Here is a 23331-nt window from a genome sequence, read left to right on the forward strand (position 1 = left end):
ATCTAGGTTGGTTCCATAGTTTAGCTATTGTGAGTTGAGCTGCTATAAACACTGATGTGGCTACATCACAGTAGGATCCTGATTTTAAGTCCTTTGGGTATATACCAACAAGTGGGATAATAACTGGGAAAAATGGTGGTTCCATTCTAAGTTTTCTTAGGAATCTCCTATTGCTTTCCATAATGGTTGCACCAATTTGTAATGCACAAATTACAAGTGGTAGAACACTAAAGAAAGAAATTAAAGAAAACCTTAGAAGATGGAAAGATCTCCCATGTTCTTGGATAGGCAGAATTAATATTAAACGGCCATACCAAAAGCACTATACAAATTCAATGCAATTTCAATTAAAATCCCAATGATATACCTCATAGAAACAGAAAAAGCAGTCATGAAATTCATTTGGAAAAATAAAGAGAACCAGAATAGCTAAAGCAATCATTAGCAAGAAGAGCAAAGCAGGTGGTATCGCAATACCAGAACTTCAACTATACTACAGAGCAGTAGTAATAAAAATAGCATGGTACTGGTACCAAAATAGGTAGACCAATGGTACAGAATAGAGGACACAGAGACAAACCCACATCGATACAGTTATCTCATACTAGGCAAAGATACCAAAAACATACAATGGAGAAAAGACAGCCTCTTCAACAAATGGTGCTGGGAAAATCAGAAATCCATATACAGCAAAATGAAACTAAACTCCTATCTCTTACCCTGCATAAAACTCAACTCGAAATGGATCAGGGACCCTAGGAATTAGACCAGAGACCCTGCACCCCAGTAGAAGACAAAGTAGGTCCAAATCTTCATCATGTTGGTTTAGGACCAGACTTCCTTAATAAGACACCCAAAGCACAAGAAATAAAAGCAGGAATCAATAATTGGGATAGATTCAAACTAAAAAGCTTTCTCTCAGTAAAGGAAACAATCAATAATGTGAAGAGAGAGCCTACAGAGTAGGGAGAAAAATCTTTACCACACTCACTTCAGAGAGAGCACTAATCTCCAGAATCTATAAAGAACTCAAAAAACTTTACACCAAGAATACAAATACACCAATCAATAAATGAGCTAAGGAAATGAGCAGACACTTCACAGAAGACCTACAAGCAATCAACAATATATGAAAAAACACTTTCAACATCTCTATAATAAGAGAAATGCAAATCAAAACTACCCTAAAGATTTCATCTCACCCCAATTAGACTGTCTATTTCAAGAGTACAAGCAACAATAAGTGGTTGGTGAGGATGTACGATAAAAGTACACTCATACATTGCTGGTGGGTATTGCAATTGGTGTAGTCACTCTGGAAAGCAGTGTGGAGATTCCTTAGAAAACTTAGAATGGAACCACCATTTGACCCAGCTATCCCTCTCCCTGGCCTAATAACCAAAGGACTAAAATCAGCATACTACAGTGACAAAGCTACATCAAGGTCATGGCTGCCCAATTCACAATAGCTAGATTGTGGAACCAATCTAGATGCCCTTCAATAGGTGAATGGTCAGATCTGCTGTATATAAACACAATGGAATATTACTCAGCCATAAAGAAGAATAAAATTATGGCATTTGTAGGTAAATAAAAGGAGTTGGAGAATATCATGCTCAGTGAATAAGCCAAGCCCAAAAATCCAAAGGCTGAATGATTTCTCTGGTAAAGTGGATGATGATATATAATAGGGGGCCAGGGGAGGAGGTAAGGGAAGAATGGAAGAAGGATGGATTATGTAGAGGGAAAATGTGGGGTGGGAAGGGGGCAGGGGGAAGGAAATATAATAGAAATAGAGACAAACATCTTTACCCTATGTACATGTATGATTAACACAAATGGTATGATTCTACTTTCATGTAAAACCAGAGAAACAACAGGTGAACCCCATTTGTGTACATCAATCAAAATTAAATAAATAAATAATAAAAATAAAAGCAGCATACCAAGTGATGTAGCCACAACAATGTTTACAGCAGCACAATTCACAATTGCTAAGCTATGGAACCAACCTAGTTGTTCATCAATAGATGAACAGATAAAGAAAATGGGTTTATATACAAAATGGAATATCACTCAGCTACAAAGAGAATGCTTCATGAACATTCACTAGTAAGTGGATGGATATGAAGAATATCTTGCTGTATGAAATAAGTCAATCCCCAAAACACTAAAGTTGAATGAACTCTCTGATATATGGATGGCTAAGCCAAACAAAGGGGAAGACTAGAAGTTCGAGTGTAGAGACTAAGGGGAATAAAGGGAAGGAAGGGGAATAGGAATAGGAAAGACAATGGAATGAATCTGACAGTAACTTTCCTATGTACACATATAAATACCACCACAGCAAATCTCAACATCATGTACAATTACAAGACCGGGATCCTAATCAGAATAAGATAAACTCCATGTTTTTATAATAGGTCAAACTAGAATCTACTGTCATGTATAACTAAAAAATAAAAATAAAAAATTTTAAAAGACCACAAAGTAAATAACCATACAGAAAAACTACATAAAAATATTTAAAATTAGATTTAAACATTAGGTTTCCCTCAATGCTCTAAGTCATAATTCTATACTATTTCTTAAACCTTATGTCTTTGCTCTGCCTCTCCTCTGTTCAAATTAGTTCTTCATAATTATGCTCTGGTCATTGTGACACAAGGTTTTAAACCTTTCTTTGAAAGAATGAAGTAGACCCACAAGTTAAAAAATGCATGACAGAATAAAAGCTCACATTCTTTTTAAATTAAAAAACAAAATCTAGATATAGAATGATACTTCACTCATGCTGTATAAAATACATACACAAAATAAATGCATAAGATAAACAAAACACTAAAATGATAGAGCAAATAATCAATAAAAAGATAATAAGGAACACTAAAAAAATCAAATTAAGAAAGAACAGGGGAAAAAAGAATGAAGATAGACAGTAGACAAAAAATCAAATAATACACTTAACTATAGCAATAATTACATTAAACATAAATTGATTACAAACTTCAAATAGCCAGGTGTGGTGGCGCACACCTGTAAGCCCCGCAATTTGCAAGACTGAGACAGGAGGATTCCAAGTTCAAAGTCAGCCTCAGCAACTTAGCAAGGTCCTAAGCAACTCAATGAGACCTTGCCTCTAAACAAATACAAAGAGGTCTGGGGATGTGGCTCAGTGCTTATGTACCCCTGGGTTCAATCCCCAGTATCAAAAAAAAAAATAAAAATAAAAATTCCAAGTAAATGACAAAAAAGTCTTCCTTTTTTCATCCAGTCTCAAAAAGGATGATTATGAGAGGCACATGAAAGAGGACACAGTTATAGTTTAAAACTAAATGGTATGAGAAACTAATTTAAATAATAGAAATGGTTTTATAGCAATATTAGACAAAGTAAATTTCAGAATAAGGTGCACTGGCATATATGTAGAACACTTCATAGGGTAAGGAGATCAATTTGTTACAACATCTACAGAATATATATTAACACAATAAATTTGCATGTATCTAAAAAAAGTTTCATAATTTGTAGAAAAACTGGAAAGAAACTAAAAAGAGAAACAAAATACACAATAAAATTGGAGAGTCAGTACTCTTTAAGAAACATACAGAGGGCAGGGGTTATGGCTCAGTGGCAGAATGCTTGCTTAGCACATGTGAGGCAGTGGGTTCAATTCTCGATACCACATAAAAATAAGGTATTGTGTCCATCTACAACTAAAAATTTTAAAAAGAAGAAACATATAGAACAATATCAGACAGACAATATTAGGAACAAAACAACAGTCTTCTGACTTTAACAGTATCAACCATGTAGACATAATTGACAATGAAGAAATTACACACACAAACACAATTATAAATGCTTTTCAAGTAAACAGGCAACATTGATCAAGGTAGATCAGATGATGGGAACTAAAACAATTCCCAGTGAATTTTAAAAACCAAAATTACACAGTGTCTTCTCTGACTAAAGGAAATTAAATCAGCAATCAAAGCCAAAAGGGTGCCTGGAAGGTTCCTAAATGGAAATTAACACACACATCTCCCTGCCCTGCCCCCAGTACTGGGGACTGAATTCAGAGGCACTTTAACACTAAGCTATATCCCCAGACCTTTTTATTTTTATTTTGAAACAGGGTCTCACTAAGTTGCCCAGGATGGCTTCAAACTTGTGATCTTGCTGTATCAACCTTCCAAGTAGCTGGGATTATAGGCATGTTCCATCATGCCAGCTAAGCAAACAATGGGTCAAAGAAAATAAAAGTAGAAAAAATTTTTAAAAAAAATTTTATTAGTTGTTGATGAACCTCAATTTGTATGAAGTGCTGAGAATTGAACCCAGTGCCAAGCACATGCTAGGCAAGTGCTCTACCCACAATCCCAGTCCTATATGTGTCATTTTAAAAAAAGAAAACCTCAATCTTATACAAATTCAGAATATAAAGGAGGAAACAATTCCAACTTATTTAATGAGACAGCATTCTTCTGATACCAAAACCAAGGACTCAACAGGGAAATTAAACACTAATATACATCATGAGCGTAAGTGTAAAAAATTCTCCACAAAATATAAGCAAACTAAATCCGACAATATATAGCAAAGAAATATATTATCAACAAGTGATTTATTCTAGGAAATAGGGTTGATTTAACATTCAAAACTCAAATTGAACCATACAATTAAAAAAAATTTTAGTTGTAGATGGGCACAATGCTTTTGTTTTTAATGTGATGCTGAGAATCGAACCAGTGCCTCACACATGCTAAGCGAGCACTCTACCACTGAGCCACAATCCCAGCCCCAAAGTGTACACTTTAAATAGATGACTTGCAAATAATGTGAATTGTATTTCAATACAACTGATTAAGGGGCTGTGGCTGTGGCTCAGTGTAGAAGCACTTGCTCAGCATATGTGAGGCACTGGGTTCAATTCTCAGCACCACATATAAATAAGTGAATAAATAAATGTCTATCAACATCCAAAAAAATTTTTTTAAACTGATTAAAAATTATTATAAGGCACCACACTGATACAAAAAAAAAGAACCTTGAAATATGCAGAAAAAGATTTGAGAATATGGAACATCAATTTATGGCAAAAACTCTGAAGGAACTAGTAAAGAAATCTTACTTAACCTCATAGAGGACATCTGCAAAAATCCTATAGCTAACATCATACCATAATGGTGAAACACTGAAGCTTTCCAGTTACTGTCAGGTTCAGGGCTTCTATTTTACATTTTACTGAAGGTACAGAGCAACAAGATTAAATAAGAATAAAAATAAACAGTACACACATTGTAAAGAAAGAATAACACTTTTTATACTCAGATATTCATGAACAAAAAAACAACTTATGGGGGCTGGAGTTGTGACTCAGTGGTAGAGCGTTTGCCTGGTACAGGTGAGGCCCTGGGCTCAATACTCAGCACCACATATACATAAATAAATTAAATTAAAGATCCACTGACAACTAAAAAAATTTTTTTAAAAGAGTCTAGACTCTAAAAAAATGACTTATGTATTTACAAAACAACTATTAATAGTTCATAGTCAATTTGATAATGTGCTGGGACATAAGGTTATGCAAAAAGCAATTGTGCTCCCATAGACTAGCAAGAAATGAATTAAAAATGAAATTATATTATCACTTTCAATGGCTTCAAAACCAGAAAATACTAGGGATAAATTTCATGAAAAACTATTTAGACTTATATACTGAAAAATCACAAAACTGAGAGAGAGTGAAAAAGCCATAAACAAATGCAGAGATACACCATAATTCATGGACTGGAAACTCAATACTATCAGGATGTCAGTTTTTTCCAAACTAATCTACAAATCCCATGCAATTCTTATCAAAATCCCAGTAGCCTTTTTATTTCAGAAAAAAAAAACAGACCCTAATATTTATATGAAAATGCAAATTTCCTTGGATAACCAAACCATCTCCGAAAAGATAAAGGATTTCTACAACTTTACTTGAAGACTGTCTATAAACCTAAGGTATGGTTATCAAGTCTGTTTAAGGATAGACATATCAGTGGAACAAAAATGAACTGAGTATCCAGAAACATCAACAAAAACAGGGCTGATTTACATTTTTTTACCAAGTTTTCAAAAGTGGAAACAGATCAATGGGGAAAAATTTTTTTAAACCAAGATGCTAAATTGGTATAATGGAAAAGGAAAATCTTTTCAACGAATAGTGCTGGGACAACAGACTAGGTATGTGGAAAAATAACCCCTAATTGTACTTTATATCATTGCCATTAACTGATTTGAAATAAATCATAAGCCTTAATGCAAAAACTAAAATTACAAAAGCTTCCAGAGAAAATTTTTAAGGAGACTTTCTTTTAACCTTTGGATCTTTTAGATGACACAGAAAGCACTAAACACAAAGGGAAAATGTTGATAAACAATATCAAAATTAAACTTTTGCTTACTGAAAGCTATCATCAAGAAAATGTACAGGCAGCCAGGTATGGTGGCATATGCCTGCAATCCCAGTGACTCAGGAGACTGGGGCAGGAGGATCACAAGTTTAAGGTCATTTTCAGCAACTTAGTGAGACCCTATTTTGGGGAAAGGGGTGCGAGGGGCTGAAGGTGTAACTCAGTGGTTAAGCACACCTGCCATACCATCCCCAGTACCAAAAAGAAAATGAATAGGCAAACTCCAGATGAAGAGAAAAATTTCTCAATACATAAATCTGATAAAAAATTAGAATCAGAATATATAAATAACTCAAAAGTAAAATGATAGACCAATATTTTAAATGGTCTTAAAAGTTCTTCAAAGACACTTCACAAGGGAAGACACTGAATACTTACCAAGCACATGAAAAGATGCCCATTAATCACTGGGGAATTGCAATTACAACCAAAATGAGATATTACTACATTTCCACCAGAATTAAGCTAAAATTTTAAAACTAACTACCAAATACTGACAAGATTGGAGAGCAACTAGAACTTCCAGAGACTACAGATGGGCGAATAAAATGGTATAACCACTATGGAAAACATTTTGGCAATTATACTTCTCTAGGTATTTACCCAAGAGAAACGGAAACAAAGTTCACCCAAAGACTTGATAGGAGCCCAATAAATGGCCCAAACTGCAAATCCAAATGTCTATCAAGAGATGAGTGAACAAAAAATTGTTGTGTTATTCACATAATGGACATGTTCAACAATGAAAACACCATCACAGATAAATCTCAAAAACAATATTCTAAGAAAAAGCCAGCTGCGAAGGAATGTGATTTCAAATGTATGAATTTTTAGAAAAGGAAAAGGTTCTAATGATAATTATAGAAAGCAGTTATCACCAAAAGCCAGGGGTAATAGGAATTTACCACAAGAAGCACAAAGAAACTCTGTGGAACAATGGAACATTCTAAATTTTGAAAGGTGTATGGATTCCATAGGTAAATAGATTTATTAAAACTCACTACTTAGAACAAATTTTTTAAAAAGAAAAAAATTCAAACTATACTTCATCTCTCTTCATTTCACGTAATGTCGTATCTTCATGAAAAAAGTCAATACGTACAGGTATGTATGCACTAACAGACACAATTGCAAAATATTAGAAGCAACTGAATTATAGGCATTTTCCCCATGGTTATTTGTAGTTTTAAGATTTTAATAAGCAAGCACTACTCAAATTAAAAAAAAATATTAAGGTCCTTAAGCAAGTCCTCACTAAAAAGGTAACATCTGAACAAAGACATGAAGGTGAGAGAGTCAACTACATGGAATATTTTAGAAAAGCATTCTAGGTTGAAGAAACCTGAACTGTCAAAGTCCTGAGATCTCTAGAAATGACAATGCTCTGACTTAGCACTTTAACAGGTTTACTCTGGCTAGAGTGCTCAGAATAGACAAGGTCAGAAAAAAGATTATAGTCAGAGGACTATTACAACAATCCAGGAGGCGAGATGGTGGAAGCTTGGATTTGGGGAAAGCAGTGAAATTAGAGAAAAATGATCAAATTCTGAATATATTTTAAGGCAAACCTAATATCACTTGCAGTCAATTGAAGGCACAGTGAAGTAGAGAGAGAGAGGGTCAAGGATAACTTAACTGGTTTGGACCTAGTCAATGAAACTGCAGCATCATTTACTGATAGAGAAGAGTAGGAGATGAGGTTGGGTTGGGGGACGGGTGGAGAAGACAGAACAGGTTTTTCTGGACATAATAAATTGGAGTGAAATCGAAGGTATTAAATGGGTAGTCATCAGCAACTACAGTGTATTTAAAGGCACAGGATTAGGTGAGCTCACCAAAGGAATGGCTACGTGAAGAAGGAACCAAAGAACAGGCTCTAAAGTGTTCATGTGTCAGGAGGTCAGCAAGTTCTTAGCATCACCTAGAAATGAAAGTCAGTAATACCCTGAAATAACTGTTGAAAATATTCTTAGAAACAGAGAATGAGTTCAAAAATTGAAACCAAGATAGCCTTTTCTATTCTTCATATAAAGAGCACTCTCAAGGCATTGATGATTATGTAATGTGAAGTGTACACCCTGACAGATCCAAATCTGGACACGGTAATACAAAGAGGTAACTGCATCATTCACCATCATTCTAGTTCTATATTTTTATAATCCCATCGGTCAAGCTTTTCTATCTTTGACATATTTGGAAATAAAAGTTTAAGGGCATATTTGGAATACTTCCACTCAAATAGTGAAGGTTTATCTACTAAGAAGACTATATTTGTGTTTTCAAACAACACGCATCAGTCATCAGATGACACTCAAAGCTTGTGAGGTATGATGTACTACACAGCTGTCTGATCTTCAGATGTCATTTTTGAGGCTGATGATAAACTATAGGTCTGACAACTCACTTTCCATTTTAAGATATTTCTTGAACTTTTTGTTGTTGTGACAGGCAACCAAATTGATTAAACTCAGTCATGGGGGTTTGACACTACAGCCAGCAGACTTCTATTTGTTGATTGCTATTGATTTTCTTTGATACCTCATTTAAAAATCAATAGTTGGAAAGAAAAATAGGCTTGGTTTACACATACTTAAACATACTATTGTATGCTGGAGGCACAAGTTTGGCAGGGCTTTGGCATCCAATTATAAGAAAAGCTCTTAACAGGTGAAAGCAAGGGCTTTAGATCGATATACAGTTTTCTTTCTCAATCAAAGAAAGTGGCTATAAATTAGGCTCATCAGTGTTATTTTCAAGGCTTTCTTGAAGCAAACAACTTAATTTTTTTTTTTATCTTCCTTGGATTTACCTTAAAGGATACACCACTAAGAGTTTTTGTCTTGTTTTATATTAAGAATATTCAGGGTACCTGGAGTTCATCCGTGCTTTTATCTTTTTGGCTTTTTTTTATTTTTTGCCGCTCTTCCATCTTTCAAAGGCTCTGGTGGAGCTGTACTTTCAACCACAACATCCAACGATATACTTTTTCAAGGAAAGATGCTCCTGCAAGATAAATTAATAATAATGACTTTAAAATAATATAGACTTTCTACAAACTACTGAATACAGAAGATTATACAGATGAAACTAAAGTAATCTCTATGAAATACTAGTTTCCACAATTACTTACGACTTTACTAACTCATCAAATATTTACTGAATATCAACTGTGCTAAATGCTAAGAACTCAGGGATAATCCCTGTTCATAATACTACAGATGTGTAAAAGGTAAGACATACACCAAATTATAATACCAAGCAGTTAGTCAATTAGCGATTTAACTTGCTACAGAAACTCAAAACAAGATGACTGTTCACCAGGTGAGGAGGAAGACTTCAAGAAGGAAGCATCATGACTGCTATCCTTTGAAATATGGATAGAATTTGTACGCATGGTTGTCCTGCATGTATGCATCTATTTGGGATGCGAATAGGGTACAAGGACAGAAGGGGAAAAAGGTAATTTCAGAAAACATATCTCAGAGATAAGAAAGTAGAATGTGATATTGTCAACAGAGGTTTGGTTTGTGTGGCAGTAGATAATTTGACCCAATTTCCCCTCTTCATCCCTCTTACACATTTTATGGTCGATCACTTTAACTGCACAACTGCAGGTACTCAATTCCTTTGTCCTCTCTTCTTTTGTACTGCATGGCAAAATTCCAATCCTAAATCTATATCTCTCCACCTATTCTGTGCCTACATCTAGAGCAAATTAACATGGCTTATGAGTTATAAATCATGCTGACTATTCTGTTTATGACATTATACCTCAAGTTCACTTTTCAAATCATCAACCTATCAAAAACCAAAACCAAAATAAAAATCTCACAACCTAAGGAAAATATTTTCTCACAAAAAAGAATTATTTTCCTTAATAAACCTGGTCTATTATATAACATACATTTATATTTCAGCACTGAAAGCAATGATTTAAGTACTAAGGGTATACACACACACACACACGAGCAACATGGAAAAAAAGTAAACCCAGTTCTTTCTTTTCAAAGGGAGAAGAGAGGAGGTAGAGGAAGAGGAGAGGGAGCAGAGGGGCCTCTTCCTTTAGGTACCAAGGATACACGGTATAATGCAAATAATTTGTAGAGTACTACCCACATTATCATCTATTGAACCTTAGTATGTGGTTAGCAAGGACTGGATAAATTACGTACATTATTGCCTGTACTCTTCATAACTTCACAGGTGACAGTATGTTTACATTTTACACATGCTTAACAAATCCACTGTTTATAGATGCAAGCCTCAAGAGGCTTGATGTTATGCCCATGGTTACAAACCTGAAAGTCTGAACCACAACTTTCTGACTTTATAGACCAAGCCTTTCACTACTTACATTCCCTTCCCCTGCACTACTCATATAGGCTAGTCTCTGATGTGTAATTTCTACCACGACACAAGGAAAAGGAGTATTCTAATGACATATTCAGCTTTGTGAAAGATCAATTATACTATAACTGGTTGCACATTTCATTTACATATCTAATAGAGCCCATTAAGTATCCTTATACACAATGCCAGGCTCTACACAGGAAATTTGAATTCATTCTAGAACTTATCAAGAATCATACTATTTATTACACATTTACACATAGATTCATACATATATATACATACACACACATGTATTCACATTAATGTTAACGTTTAAAATCTCAAAACTAAAAACAACTGAGAATATATTGTTTGTCTTAGTAACTTTTTTGTACAATTAACATGTTAATTATAGAAAATAAACTTAAAGAAGAAAACATATAATTCTAACACCAAAACCAAATCTAGTATTCTGTAGTACATCTTTCTAGAGACATATTTGCATATATATATATGCATAACTTGCAAAATTCTGTGACCTGGTTTTCATTTGCTGTTCTAAATATATATTCTTACCATTAAATAATATTCTGCAACATAAGCTAATGGCTATAAGGTATTTCATTTCAATTATATATACATAATTTTACTAATACCTTACCATTTCCATTAGACATAGGAAAAAGTTAAATTTTTCAATATTAATCAATAACCATGCAATAAATATTCCTGTGGTTAATATTTTAAACACAAAGTCAATTATTTCCATTATGATCAAACCACAGAAATAAAATTTTTGGTCTACAGATTACGCATATTGTTTAAGGGCTTCTGAAATTATTCCCAAAATGAACAACCAAAATGGGAATTATGTATCCCCAAGTGGTTTTCTATGGTTTACCTAGTGTTCCTGTCTATTATAAATCTGTATGTCAGCTGAAAAAATGGTATTAGCACGCTTCATCATGTCTCTACTTTGCTTTCTGTGGCACAGTAAATCTTCTGTCCAACTTTCTGTAAATACATGTAAGGTTTTATATATTTCCTTTTCTGATGTATTTGCTTTTTGTATCTTGATCTTATTAAAAAAAAGATGCACTGTTTAGGTGTGACACAGGATAATTAACAGATTTATCTATCAAATCTGTGACTGAATTAAACAGGAAGACTAAATTTTGACATGGTTCCTTAAGATGTAAAGCATGCACAAAGGTTTTCCCAACTTTGAGGGAATGGTTGAGTAAATTATGGGTATATCTTTATAAGAAGTATGAGTCCGTTAAAATTCTCAAAAGGCAGGGTTCTGAGAAGACTAGCATTATACAGGTAGTGTCTCTGGAAGTCTGAGGAGTTCCTGGTAAGTGGTAACGAGATTTGGGTCAAGTAGGGTCCTTGGATTTCCATCATGTGCCAATCAGAGACTTTGAAGGGAGAATGTGAAATATCTAGAGAGTGAGAGAAGCCCCTCAATTTGGGGTTCCAATACTTGTAAAAGGGTAGTATTAGGGACTGGACTAGAAGTGAGCTGGGTGGAGTAAAGCACTTTTTGTGCCAGTTTTCCTAGCGCTTGTGCAATGCCCTCATGCTACAAAATTTTCGTAGGCAAGGTCATGGGTCTAGAGCAAGTTAAAGGCTTTAGCCTGGGTTGCTCACAAATTGCACGGTTCATGAGTGTTTTCTGAATTTCAGTGGTTCATGGGCATTTCCTGCATTCTGATAGTTCATGGCCATTCCTTGACAATATTTCTTTCTCTCTCTCTCCCAATCTTAATGTACTTTTAGCCTCTCTAAATTCCTATATTAAAACAGAAAGAACAATCAGATAGGAAAGCAAAACTCATAAAAATATTTACAACAAAAATACATGACAAGACATTCCCATAACCCCCAAAAGAGTGGGTGCAGACAAACTACATTAGATCAGTAGGGTTTCAGTGTCATTGTGGTAGGAGGCAACAACAAGGTGAAAAATTATATGGGTACAAATGAATCCTATAAAAGGAAACAGGTAGGTACTCAGTGAAGAGTTTAATAGGCCAATTTGACAAGAGCATCTAAAAGTGAGAGGAATTTGACCAACTGCAGGTGAGTGAATAATGCCTGACATTAAGAATGTCTGCTTAGAGGGCAGTCCCTATGAACTCTCCAAACTAAACTACGTGAGTTTCCTTCCAGAAGAGGGTCCTCACAGGAAAAATTGCTGGAAAAATGAATTTAAATTGAGCAAAATGTGCATAAAAAAAGGGGGGGAAATGCCTGGATAAAAGCAGAACAGAGAAACAGAACCAGGAAATTTCAGAAAGCACACTACTCTATACTTCACAAAAACAAGTAACAGGAGTCTCTATTAAGTTAGAATAGTTACCCTGAATCACATTTCCTTCTAAAAGCTCTGTATAACTAATCTGATGTATAAAAAAGCAGTAGAAAAGTAACAAGGTCAATGTCAAAGTTATTTTTAAAAAATGAACAGAACAGTAATCTTACAAAGAAAACAACCAAAAAAAAAGTGCAACCAAAATGCAACCTTCTGTTTTAAATGACCTTCTGTTTTAATATAAAAATGGTAAAAGGCATTAGAGAACTATAAACCACAATCTTAAAACTCAAAATTCAGAAATTAGATCATAAAATTCAAAGATTGCAAAAATGAAGAAACCACGTAAGAGATGAAAATGGAACACATAGGAATGAATTTATACAACAAATAAAGCCTCAAACAAAATGTGAAAAGGAAAAATCAAAAGAAAAATTATTTGAGACTAAATGGAAATACTGAAGATAGGCAGAGATGGAAGATACAATAGGAATCCTTGAAAAAGAAAACCAAAGCAAGATACATCAAACATTAAAGTCTTTGAGAAAAATTTCATGAAAAAATAAACTTAATGTTAAAGAATATAACAATATAAAATATAACAAATATAAAATTTGTGGCTTTAAGAGAAATGCCATTTAAGAGGAAAAAGCAGTGGCTTACAGGGGAAAAAAAAAAATTGGTTGTCGGTCTTTTTTTTTACTGTACTGGGACTGAGCACAGTGGCACTCTACTGCTGCTACATTACCGGGCAATTCAATATTTTATTTTAAGACAGAGTTTTGCTAAGTTGAAGAAACTGGTCTCAAACTTGTGATCCTCCTGCCATGGCTCTGGAATAGCTGGGATTACAGGCCTGAGCCACTGGGCTCAGATATCATCAGGCTTTTGACTGTAACACTTTTATGTCAGAAAGAAAGTGACGTTGTATACAGTACTTTCAAAATTGGAAATGCAAGCTAAGTATTTTAAATCTAGTACTATTTTCAAATACAAATGAACTATTGCCAATATTAAAAAAAATACTCAGGAACTTATTCTCATAAGTCCTTCCTGAGGAACATACTATAAAGAAAATGCTGAAGAAAACCAAATGACAGGAAAGACATGAATGGCCCTAAGGACAAATGGTGAACATCATAGCGTGCGCCACACGCACTTACGCAACTAAGACTAAATTGAGTACAAAAAAAAAACACAGTAAATAATGACTGCATCACAGAGTTTTCATACCATTACTATTTTTAAAAGATACAGAGGATGAAGAGATATATGAAAAACGCTCTTAACCTATTCCTCATGGTTAAATCGGTGTTGATAGTATTAGTAATTATTCTAAGACTGTTGTATGCATAATGTGGGATAAAGTAAAGAAGATGATAGGTATTTTAAATCTGTCATCTCCAAGACTTGAGAACCTGAATATTTAGTATGGAAGACAAGAGATACAGGATACAATGAAAATGAAGTCAGGCAAAACCCCTGTAGTCCTGAATTTGAATTGTAAGAGTTCACGAGGCAATAATCTTTAAAATAAAAAAATATATATACACATACACAAATGTGTACCTAGTGTGTGTTTATGGTGTGTATATGCGAGTGTGTACATATATGTTATGTAAAATGTAGCTTTAGCCATCAAAACCATAGAGCTCTTCAGATACTGGTATCCCTACCTTTATTCTATATAGTTACTTCTTAACAGTCTACCTTGCTAAAAAAACCACCTAGTTTCACAGCCCCAAATACTTAACATTTAATAAGTACTCAGTAAAAATAAATGAATGAATGTACTTTAACTTCTACAAAATTACCATAAGGAAATTAATACAGAAAGATTCCACTATGAACATTCACCACAGTGAATGATTAAAATACCATCAATAAAGAATTAATTATGTAATTACAACATATACATTAAAATACTATGCCAATCTTAACTTTTTAAAAAAAAATAATGCTTTTGAAATTTTCATTGAATATTAAAAAACTCAGAATTCAAATGTATGTTAACAGTTTACATAATGTAGTGTGTAAGATTTATATATTAGTATATAAAGAAATAACTAGATCAAAATGATAACAATAAGCATTACTTTTTTCCTCTGCTGATTTTCTACAATGAGTATTAATGTTAGTAGTTTATAAAATTAATGTTTAGTAGTTATAAATTAATGCTATTAAAGAAATGCAAGGAAAAGTAAGCTCTCTAAAGAAAAGAGTCCATTTATATAATGTTTATAAACCTTAGTAGATGCTAAAGGATTATTGTTCTGTAGAAGAATGAGCATCAATGAGTAAAATACACCCCTCTAGTAGTTATACTTTACTTACTTACTTTCAAAATGTGAATCTGATTAGAACCAAAAACCTTCCCCAAAATATCCCTGGATCTTCTACCTTCCTAATAGAAGTTTTTAAAGTACTATTTTTTAAACTACAGGAGTTCTGTTCAATTTAAGTCCCACTCTCCTACTAATAAGATCAGAAATTAATCTTATCCATATTTAATACTGTTAATTCAAAATAGATTAAAATAAAAGACACTATTTTTCCTTTAGGTACAGAAAACTAGGTTGAGAAATAAAAACAGTACTGAACTAGAAAGGACCCACAACATGGTAATGTCTGCAACTCATGACTCAGCAACTTTTTTCTGAGTCTTAGACTCCTAACAAGTAGAATAAAGAGCTCAATTCTAAAGTCCCTTTTTTCTAATATTTTAAATATTACTGTGGTAAGCACAAAAGCTAATTAATGATGACTAATTACATAAACACTAAATTCTTATTTTTAAAAAAACTGGTATAATATGGAAAGTAACAAACAGATATAAGGAAACTGACACCTATGCAGACATGATCTCATCAAAGTTTATATCCTTCTTATTCCTTTAATTACTTTTTATGGCATACTAGACTAAAGCACTGTCCCCTTTCTAATGTAATTTACTATATTAATGAAATAATTCATTCCAAGGTTTATGACCTTGATATTCTATCAAACTCTTCCTAAAAGGTACAATTTTTCCTTATTTTTTTTTTTGCAAAAGAGACATGAAAAAAAATTGAGGTATGGCTGGATTCACAATCTTTGGGAAACAATGTAAAAAGTTCTAAAAATAGCACACATAGGAAAATATAAAACTAAAGAATTTTAGTAAACTTCCATTTTAGAGCTCTCTCAAATGTTCCCTCAAAATAAATGTTTCATAAAATACAGCACATCAAAGTAAATAATCAGCTTCCCAGTCTCTTAAAATATTAAAATTTAGAACTGAGAATTTTCAAGGATGTTATTCTTCACAGATCAAAAGGATTTAAATGGGGCTGGGCTGTAGCTCAGTGGGGAGTACTTGCCTAGTACATGTGATGCACTGGGTTTGAGCCTCAGTACCACATATGAAATAAATAAATAAATAAAGGTATTGTGTCCATCTACAATTAAAATATATATGAAAATGATTTAAATGTATAATTTAGAAAAAAGGATCAAAAGATTCATTACAATAACAAATGTATTTTTATTTGAAAATCAAAAGTATTTTTTAGTAGAAACCTTCAGAGGCTCATTTTCTGGAGTCAAAAGTTTATTTTCAAGATCAGGAAGATGCTCAATCTAAGCATACAAGAAATGAATGCAAAGGTTTTTCAAACTCTGTTTAGAAAACATTTTTCTCTCAACCTCATCCTATACTGTCAAATCAACTTTGAAATATAAATTTCAATGACATTAAGAACAAATATTATTTTTCTTAAATTCTTAAAAATATTATCTAATTCACTCTTTTAAGTTTGCCTGGCACAAAATAAAATAAATAGGAGGCATTTTACAATACTTCCTCACTGTCTGCTAGGAAAACTGGTAAGGGCTAGAGACTACAATAAGAACTCGTAGTTCTTATTTCATTGGATGATGATGAGGGTGAGAAAAGTGAAGGGAGAGGAAGATGTCAGAGGGCAGGAAAGAGATGAATGTGTTTTGAGAAGGAACTAAGTGGAAGGAGGAGAAAAACCGGGACAAGGGGAAAATACAGGAACTCAATCAAAAACAACATGACATATACTTTAGCCATATATTTTTACCATATATTTTGAATAGCACCCTCATAGATACAGCATATTGAAAATAATGTTACTTAGTTTAATTTCCTAAAATGTAACTCAATATCTACTATGTCAGGAGTTTATGTTCACTGCTGAAGTTCAAGAGAAATGAGATTCTCTAGATGTCAGTTTAATTCAGAATAAAACCTTAAGAATCTGTAGTAAACTATTTTTTTCATCTGTATCACTCCTCCATAAACCTACTGCAGCAGATAATCCTCAATATGAGTTCAGAGGAACTCTTTAAAGTTGATTTGTAATCACTCATTGTTTTGGATGGCATTCGTTGTATCAAAATATCAATATTATCTAAACACTATTAAAAAATGAAAGCAACACAGAGAAAATTAGTTAATTAATATTAAAATGAGTGTGTTCAAAGATTCAAGAAACTGGCAAATTTATCAGGGGTGGGCACACATGACATCTTTGACCAGTGTTTCCCTGGTGATAGCCTAACGCAGAAAATACGAGCAAATGGTCAGTCAAGAAATGATTCAAAATATAAGTGTTTGAGAGTTTCTTTATATTTGAATAAAATTTAAAATTTTCTCAGTGAATTTGAGAAAGTCTGAAATACAATGCCTTTTTATCAAATGATAACCACTTCATTGGCTAAATTTTAAAAAATTAACCATTAGGCATTGACAACTTTTAAACTACATACCCTTTTTGTATAATTATATACAAAAGATTCAAATGTTAAGGTTCCTTTCTATGAATGTAGGGATACACTTATTTTTTATCAATTACGATCTATGTATTGTACTGTTTGACGTGACAGATGAGAAAAATGAGGCTAATAAAATACTGTGAAACACACACCACACAAAAGAGAAAAGGTCATCTTCTGATAAGATGACAGTACACCATCTGTCCCCTTGCCACTCAGTGACAATTACAAATACTCTATCAGTTTTCGGGTAGATGGAAATGATACATGAGGCAAAGCCTTCTTTCGCAGATTCTGATGCTTCTTTCTGATCTAATCTAAGGTTTTAACAGATGACTCAAAGAAGGGACCAGAGTTCAACATGCTTATTAATTTATCACACTGTGAAGACTGAGAAAGGTCTGAGCTCAACACTGCCATGAGGAATGGTTCAGGTATATTGAACTAAGACTTATAATGGAACAGTATGTTCTCACAATGCTCAATTTTCAAACATAGCAACTTGGATTATTATCATCTTCATCCATGGAAATCATTTCAATATCAGAGTAACAATAACACCATTATTATAAATAACATCACTGTCTCAATACAAAAATCAGATAGGTAACGGTCAGAGTCAAAACTCAATTTTGAGTGGCTTCCACAGATAAGAGTATCAGGGAGTCAGAGGCTTCACATCACAATCAACAGCACTGAAGTGAGCATTCCATTTAAATCTATTAACTTTTAAATGTTTAAGAAAACAACACAAGCAAAAATACAATACATAGGTCACAAGCTAAAGGAGAGAAAAATATATACTATCCTAACACGAGAGAAAAGAAAAGTGAGATGGCTGTATTTATATTAGTCAGTTAGATGTCACAGCAAAGAATATGACCAGGAATAAACACAGTAATTTTATAATAAAGGGGTCAATCACAAAGAGATAACAATCCTTGGCATTTAAATAACTAATAATACAGCTTAAAACTACATGAAACAACAGCTAATAAAACTGTCAACGGAAATACACAAATTAACAAAACTGAAGACTTCAAAACCCCTCTCTCAAATATGGAGAGAACAAAGAGAAAGAAAACCAGCAAGGATGCACAGATGAGCAAACTTTTGGGGAGATGAATATGGTCGCTATCCTGATCATGATGATACTTTCATGGATGCACAAATATGCCAACGCATTAAATTATACAACTGAAAATAAGAACAATTTCATGTACAACAGTTATATCTCAAAGTTCTTTAAAAAACAAATTTCTAAGAAAAAGCTGTTCCTAACCCTTTAAGTGAAAATTTCCAATTTTCAAATTTCTTCATACATACTTCCTTTGGAAAAAAAATATTTTGTAAACACATCCCAATACATAAAAAACAATTACTGGGGGGACCAAGATGGCAGACTAGAGGGTGACTGCATTTCCTGTCGCTCCACAACTCAGGATTCAAGAAGGGGAGGTATTGAGAGACTCAGACCAACTCAGAGCCGCTGGGTGAGTCTCTCGCACTGGGTGAAGGTTGGGCCCGGGCGGCAGGCCTGGACAGTGGGCAGCTTCTCAGAGCAGGGCAAGACAGTGAGAGACTTCCCTGAGCAGCCCAGCTCCCTCCAGCGGCAGGCAGAGTCCACAACCAGCTTCTCAGAGCAGGTGCGCCCAGTCAGAGGCTTTCGGCGTACAGCCAGCTCCCACCCCACGAACCAGCGGTAGGTCAGGGGCAGCTTTCTTCGGGAGCACTGCATTATCAAGTTCCTCCAAGACTTCAGGTTACTGAAGTCTACAGGACTGGAAATCTACAGGGACACTGTAAGCCAATAGAGCAAATCTGCAATATCTCAGAATCCTACTGATATCTGACCAATATGAGAAAATAAGGGAAGAAAATGTCCCAAAAAAACCTAGATGCGGTATCAATAAAATTCCAATGATAGCATGGCAGAAGAAATGTCAGAAAAGGGAGTTCCAGAATGTACATATTAAAACGATCAGAGAAACAAACAAGGAGATGAAAGAGCAAACGCAGGCACTGAAGTATGAGATGAAAAAGCAAATGCAGGCATTAAATGATCACACCAATCAACAGTTAAAAGAGGAAATATGGGAAGCAAAGGATCATTTCAATAAAGAGAGATACTTAAAAAAAAAAAAAAACAGAAATCCTTGAAATGAAGGAAATAATAAACCAAATAAAAAACTCCATAGAAACCATAACCAATATGATAGAACACCTGGAAGACAGAACCTCAGATGGCTGAAAACAAAATATTTAATCTTGAAAATAAAGGTGACCAAACAGAGAAGATGGTAAGAAATCTGAACAGAATCTACAAGAATTATGGGATATCATGATAAGGCCAAATTTAGAAATATTGGGGGGGTTTCAAGATGCGGACTAGAGGGTGGCCTGCATTTTCATGTTGCTCCAGGATGCAGGATTCAAAAGAGGAGACAGTGAGAGACTTGGGACCAACTCAAAGCCGCCGGGTGAGTCGCTCCCGTTGGGGAGGCGTACAGGATGGGGCGGTAGTCCCGGAACACAGGGAACTTTGTGAAGTAGAGTTGCCCGGCGAGACACCCCTCCCCTTGCTAGAGCAGTGAACTCGGACAACTGGGAGCATCGTAGAGGAGGCCGCTCAGCACAGCGCTTGGACTCGGAGCAAACCACTGGGGCTCCAGGCAACTGCCTAGAGGAAAAGCTGCATGGTGAGCTGTTTGGACTCAGAGCGATCACTCCTGAACACCGGGGCCTGCCAGGAGGAGGAGGGGGAGGAGGAGTGCGGCGGATGTCTTGGACTCAGAGGGACTACACCAGAGCTACAAGGGGTTGCCAAAGGAGGAAGCTGTGCGGCGAGCTGTTTAGACGAAGAGCGACCGCTTCTGAACACCCGGGGGCTGCCCGGAGGAAGAGGAGGGTCGGGGAGGGTCCCTTGTCTAGGAGTGACTGCAACAGAGCTCCGGGTGGCTGCTCAGAGGAGGAGGCGAGTGGTGAGTTGTTTGGACTCAAAGCGACAGCTCCTGAACACCGGTGGCCTTCCTGGAGGAGGAGCGCGGTGGGTCGCTTGGTCTTGGAGCGAATGCTCCTGAACACCCTCCTCTACGATGCTCCCAGTTGTCCGAGTTCACTGCTCTAGCGAGGGGAGGGGTGTCTCGCCGGGCAACAGAGGAGGAGGAGGAACGGGGCGGGGTCACTTGGACTCGGAGTGACTGCCGAGGGCTACGGGCGGTTGGCGGGGAGGAGGAGACGCGAAGTGAGTTGCTTGGACTCCTAGTGACTGTGTTGGAACACCGGGCGGCTGTCCGGAGGAAGAGCCGTGTGGCGGGTCACTGGGACTCGGAGCGACTGTACGGGGCTCCTAGTGGCTGCTCAGAGGAGGGGGCCGAATAGCCAGGTGGTTAGGGGTAGAGCAGGTCCCAGGACCTAGGCGGCTCTTGGTGGAAGAGCCACACAGAGACACGCTTAGAGGCGGAGTGAAGTTTCCAGGACTGCAGGCAGATTCTCTGAGGAGAGGCAGCCTAAGGAGACTCGTCTACGAAGGGTGAGGCTCCCAGGCCCAGGAGGTAGGTCCGGGCCCCTGGGAACGTTGCAGAGGAAGGCAGCCCAGCCCAAGCAGTAGTTGTAGATTGAGGGGAACCTCTAGGAGGGGAACTGACCAGCGAGACCTCCCCACCAGGTGAGTCTTCCCTGCCGGGTGAGGTTTTCCCACAAGGACGGTAAAACCAGAGACACAGGCACAAACAGGCCTTGCCTCAGCCCGCAGCATAGTTCCCCTTTGGATGGACCATTGGTCAACAAGTGGAGGCATCTCTGCCCACTATCAGGGAATATACCCCACCTGAAGGCCACCACACCTAGAGAGGCAGCTTCCTTGTGGAGCACCGCATTATCAACTTCCTCCAAGACTTCATGATACAGAAGAATAAGAGGGGATATATTAGCAATCTTCAGGGACATTATAAGTCAATAGAGGAAATCTGCAATATCTTAGTGGTCCACTGATACCTGAACAATATGGGAAAACAAGGGAAGAAAAATGCCCCAACAAATCTAGATGTTACATCAATAAAATCCAACGACAGCATGACAGAAGAAATGACAGAAAGGGAGTTCAGAAGGTACATAATTAAAATGATCAGGGAAGAAAACGATGAGATGAAAGAGCAACTGCAGGCATTGAATGATGAGATGAAAGAGCAAATGCCAGGCACTGAATGATCACACCATCGAAAGATAAAAGAGCAATACAGGAAGCAAAAGACCATTTCAAAAAAGAGTTAGAGATATTGAAAAACAACCAAACAGAAATCCTTGAAATGAAGGAAACAATAAACCAAATTAAGAACTCCATAGAAAGCATAACCAATAGGATAGAACACCTGGAAGACAGAACCTCAGATACTGAAGACAAAATATTTAACCTTGAAAACAAAGTTGAACAAACAGAGAAGATGCTAAGGAATCATGAACAGAATCTCCAAGAACTATGGGATATCATGAAAAGACCAAATTTGAGAATTATTGGGATTGAGGAAGGCTTAGAGAAACAAACCAAAGGAATGAGCAATCTATTCAATGAAATAATATCAGAAAATTTCCCAAATCTGAAGAACGAAATGGGAAAATCAAGTTCAAGAGGCTTAAAGGACTCCAAATACACAAAATTACAACAGACCCACACCAAGGCACATTATAATGAAAATACCTAACATACAAAATAAAGACAGAATTTTAAAGGCTGTGAGAGAAAGAACCAAATTACCTTCAGGGGGGAACCAATATGGATATCAGCAGATTTTTCAATCCAGATCCTAAAAGCTAGAAGGGCCTGGAACAACATTTTTCAAGCCCTGAAAAAAAATGGTTGCCAACCAAGAATCTTATACCCAGCAAAACTTACCTTCAAATTTCACAATGAAATAAAATCATTCCATGATAAACAGAAGCTAAAAGAATTTACAAAATGAAAGCCACCATTACAAAACATTCTCAGCAAATATTCCATGAGGAAGAGATAAAACACAAAGAAGCAAATCAGCAAAGGGAGGAATTATCCTAAAGGAACTGTCAAATAAAGGAGGAAACCAAGTCGACTCAAAAATAAATGAATAAATAAATAAAATTAAAAATGAACCAAATGACCGGAATACAAATCATATCTCAATAATAACCCTGAATGTAATGGCCTGAATTCATCAATCAAAAGACATACACTGGCAGATTGGATTAAAAAGAAAGATCCAACAATATGTTGCCTACAAGAGAATCACCTCATAGAAAGAGATACCCATATACTAAAGGTGAAAGGATGGGGAAAAATATACCATGCACATGGACTCAGCAAAAAAGCTGGAGTATCCAACCTCATTTCAGATAATGTGGACTTCAAGCCAAAGTTAGTCACAAGGGATAAACAAGGACATTTAATACTGCTTAAGGGAAGCAAAAATC

At 35.7% G+C, this 23331-nt stretch overlaps 1 protein-coding gene across 1 annotated transcript in view; it reads right to left on the reverse strand.

The window, feature by feature from the left end:
* Positions 1-23331, reverse strand: part of Scaper (S-phase cyclin A associated protein in the ER) — a 484560-nt gene that overhangs the window by 247519 nt on the left and 213710 nt on the right. The window contains 4 exon segments of the mRNA XM_047539576.1: positions 6368-6375; positions 9331-9379; positions 9382-9433; positions 9435-9464. Of these exon segments, the coding sequence (XP_047395532.1) occupies positions 6368-6375; positions 9331-9379; positions 9382-9433; positions 9435-9464 (139 nt within the window).

This window comes from Sciurus carolinensis, chromosome 2 (assembly GCF_902686445.1).
Source record: "Sciurus carolinensis chromosome 2, mSciCar1.2, whole genome shotgun sequence".
NCBI lineage: Eukaryota > Metazoa > Chordata > Mammalia > Rodentia > Sciuridae > Sciurus > Sciurus carolinensis.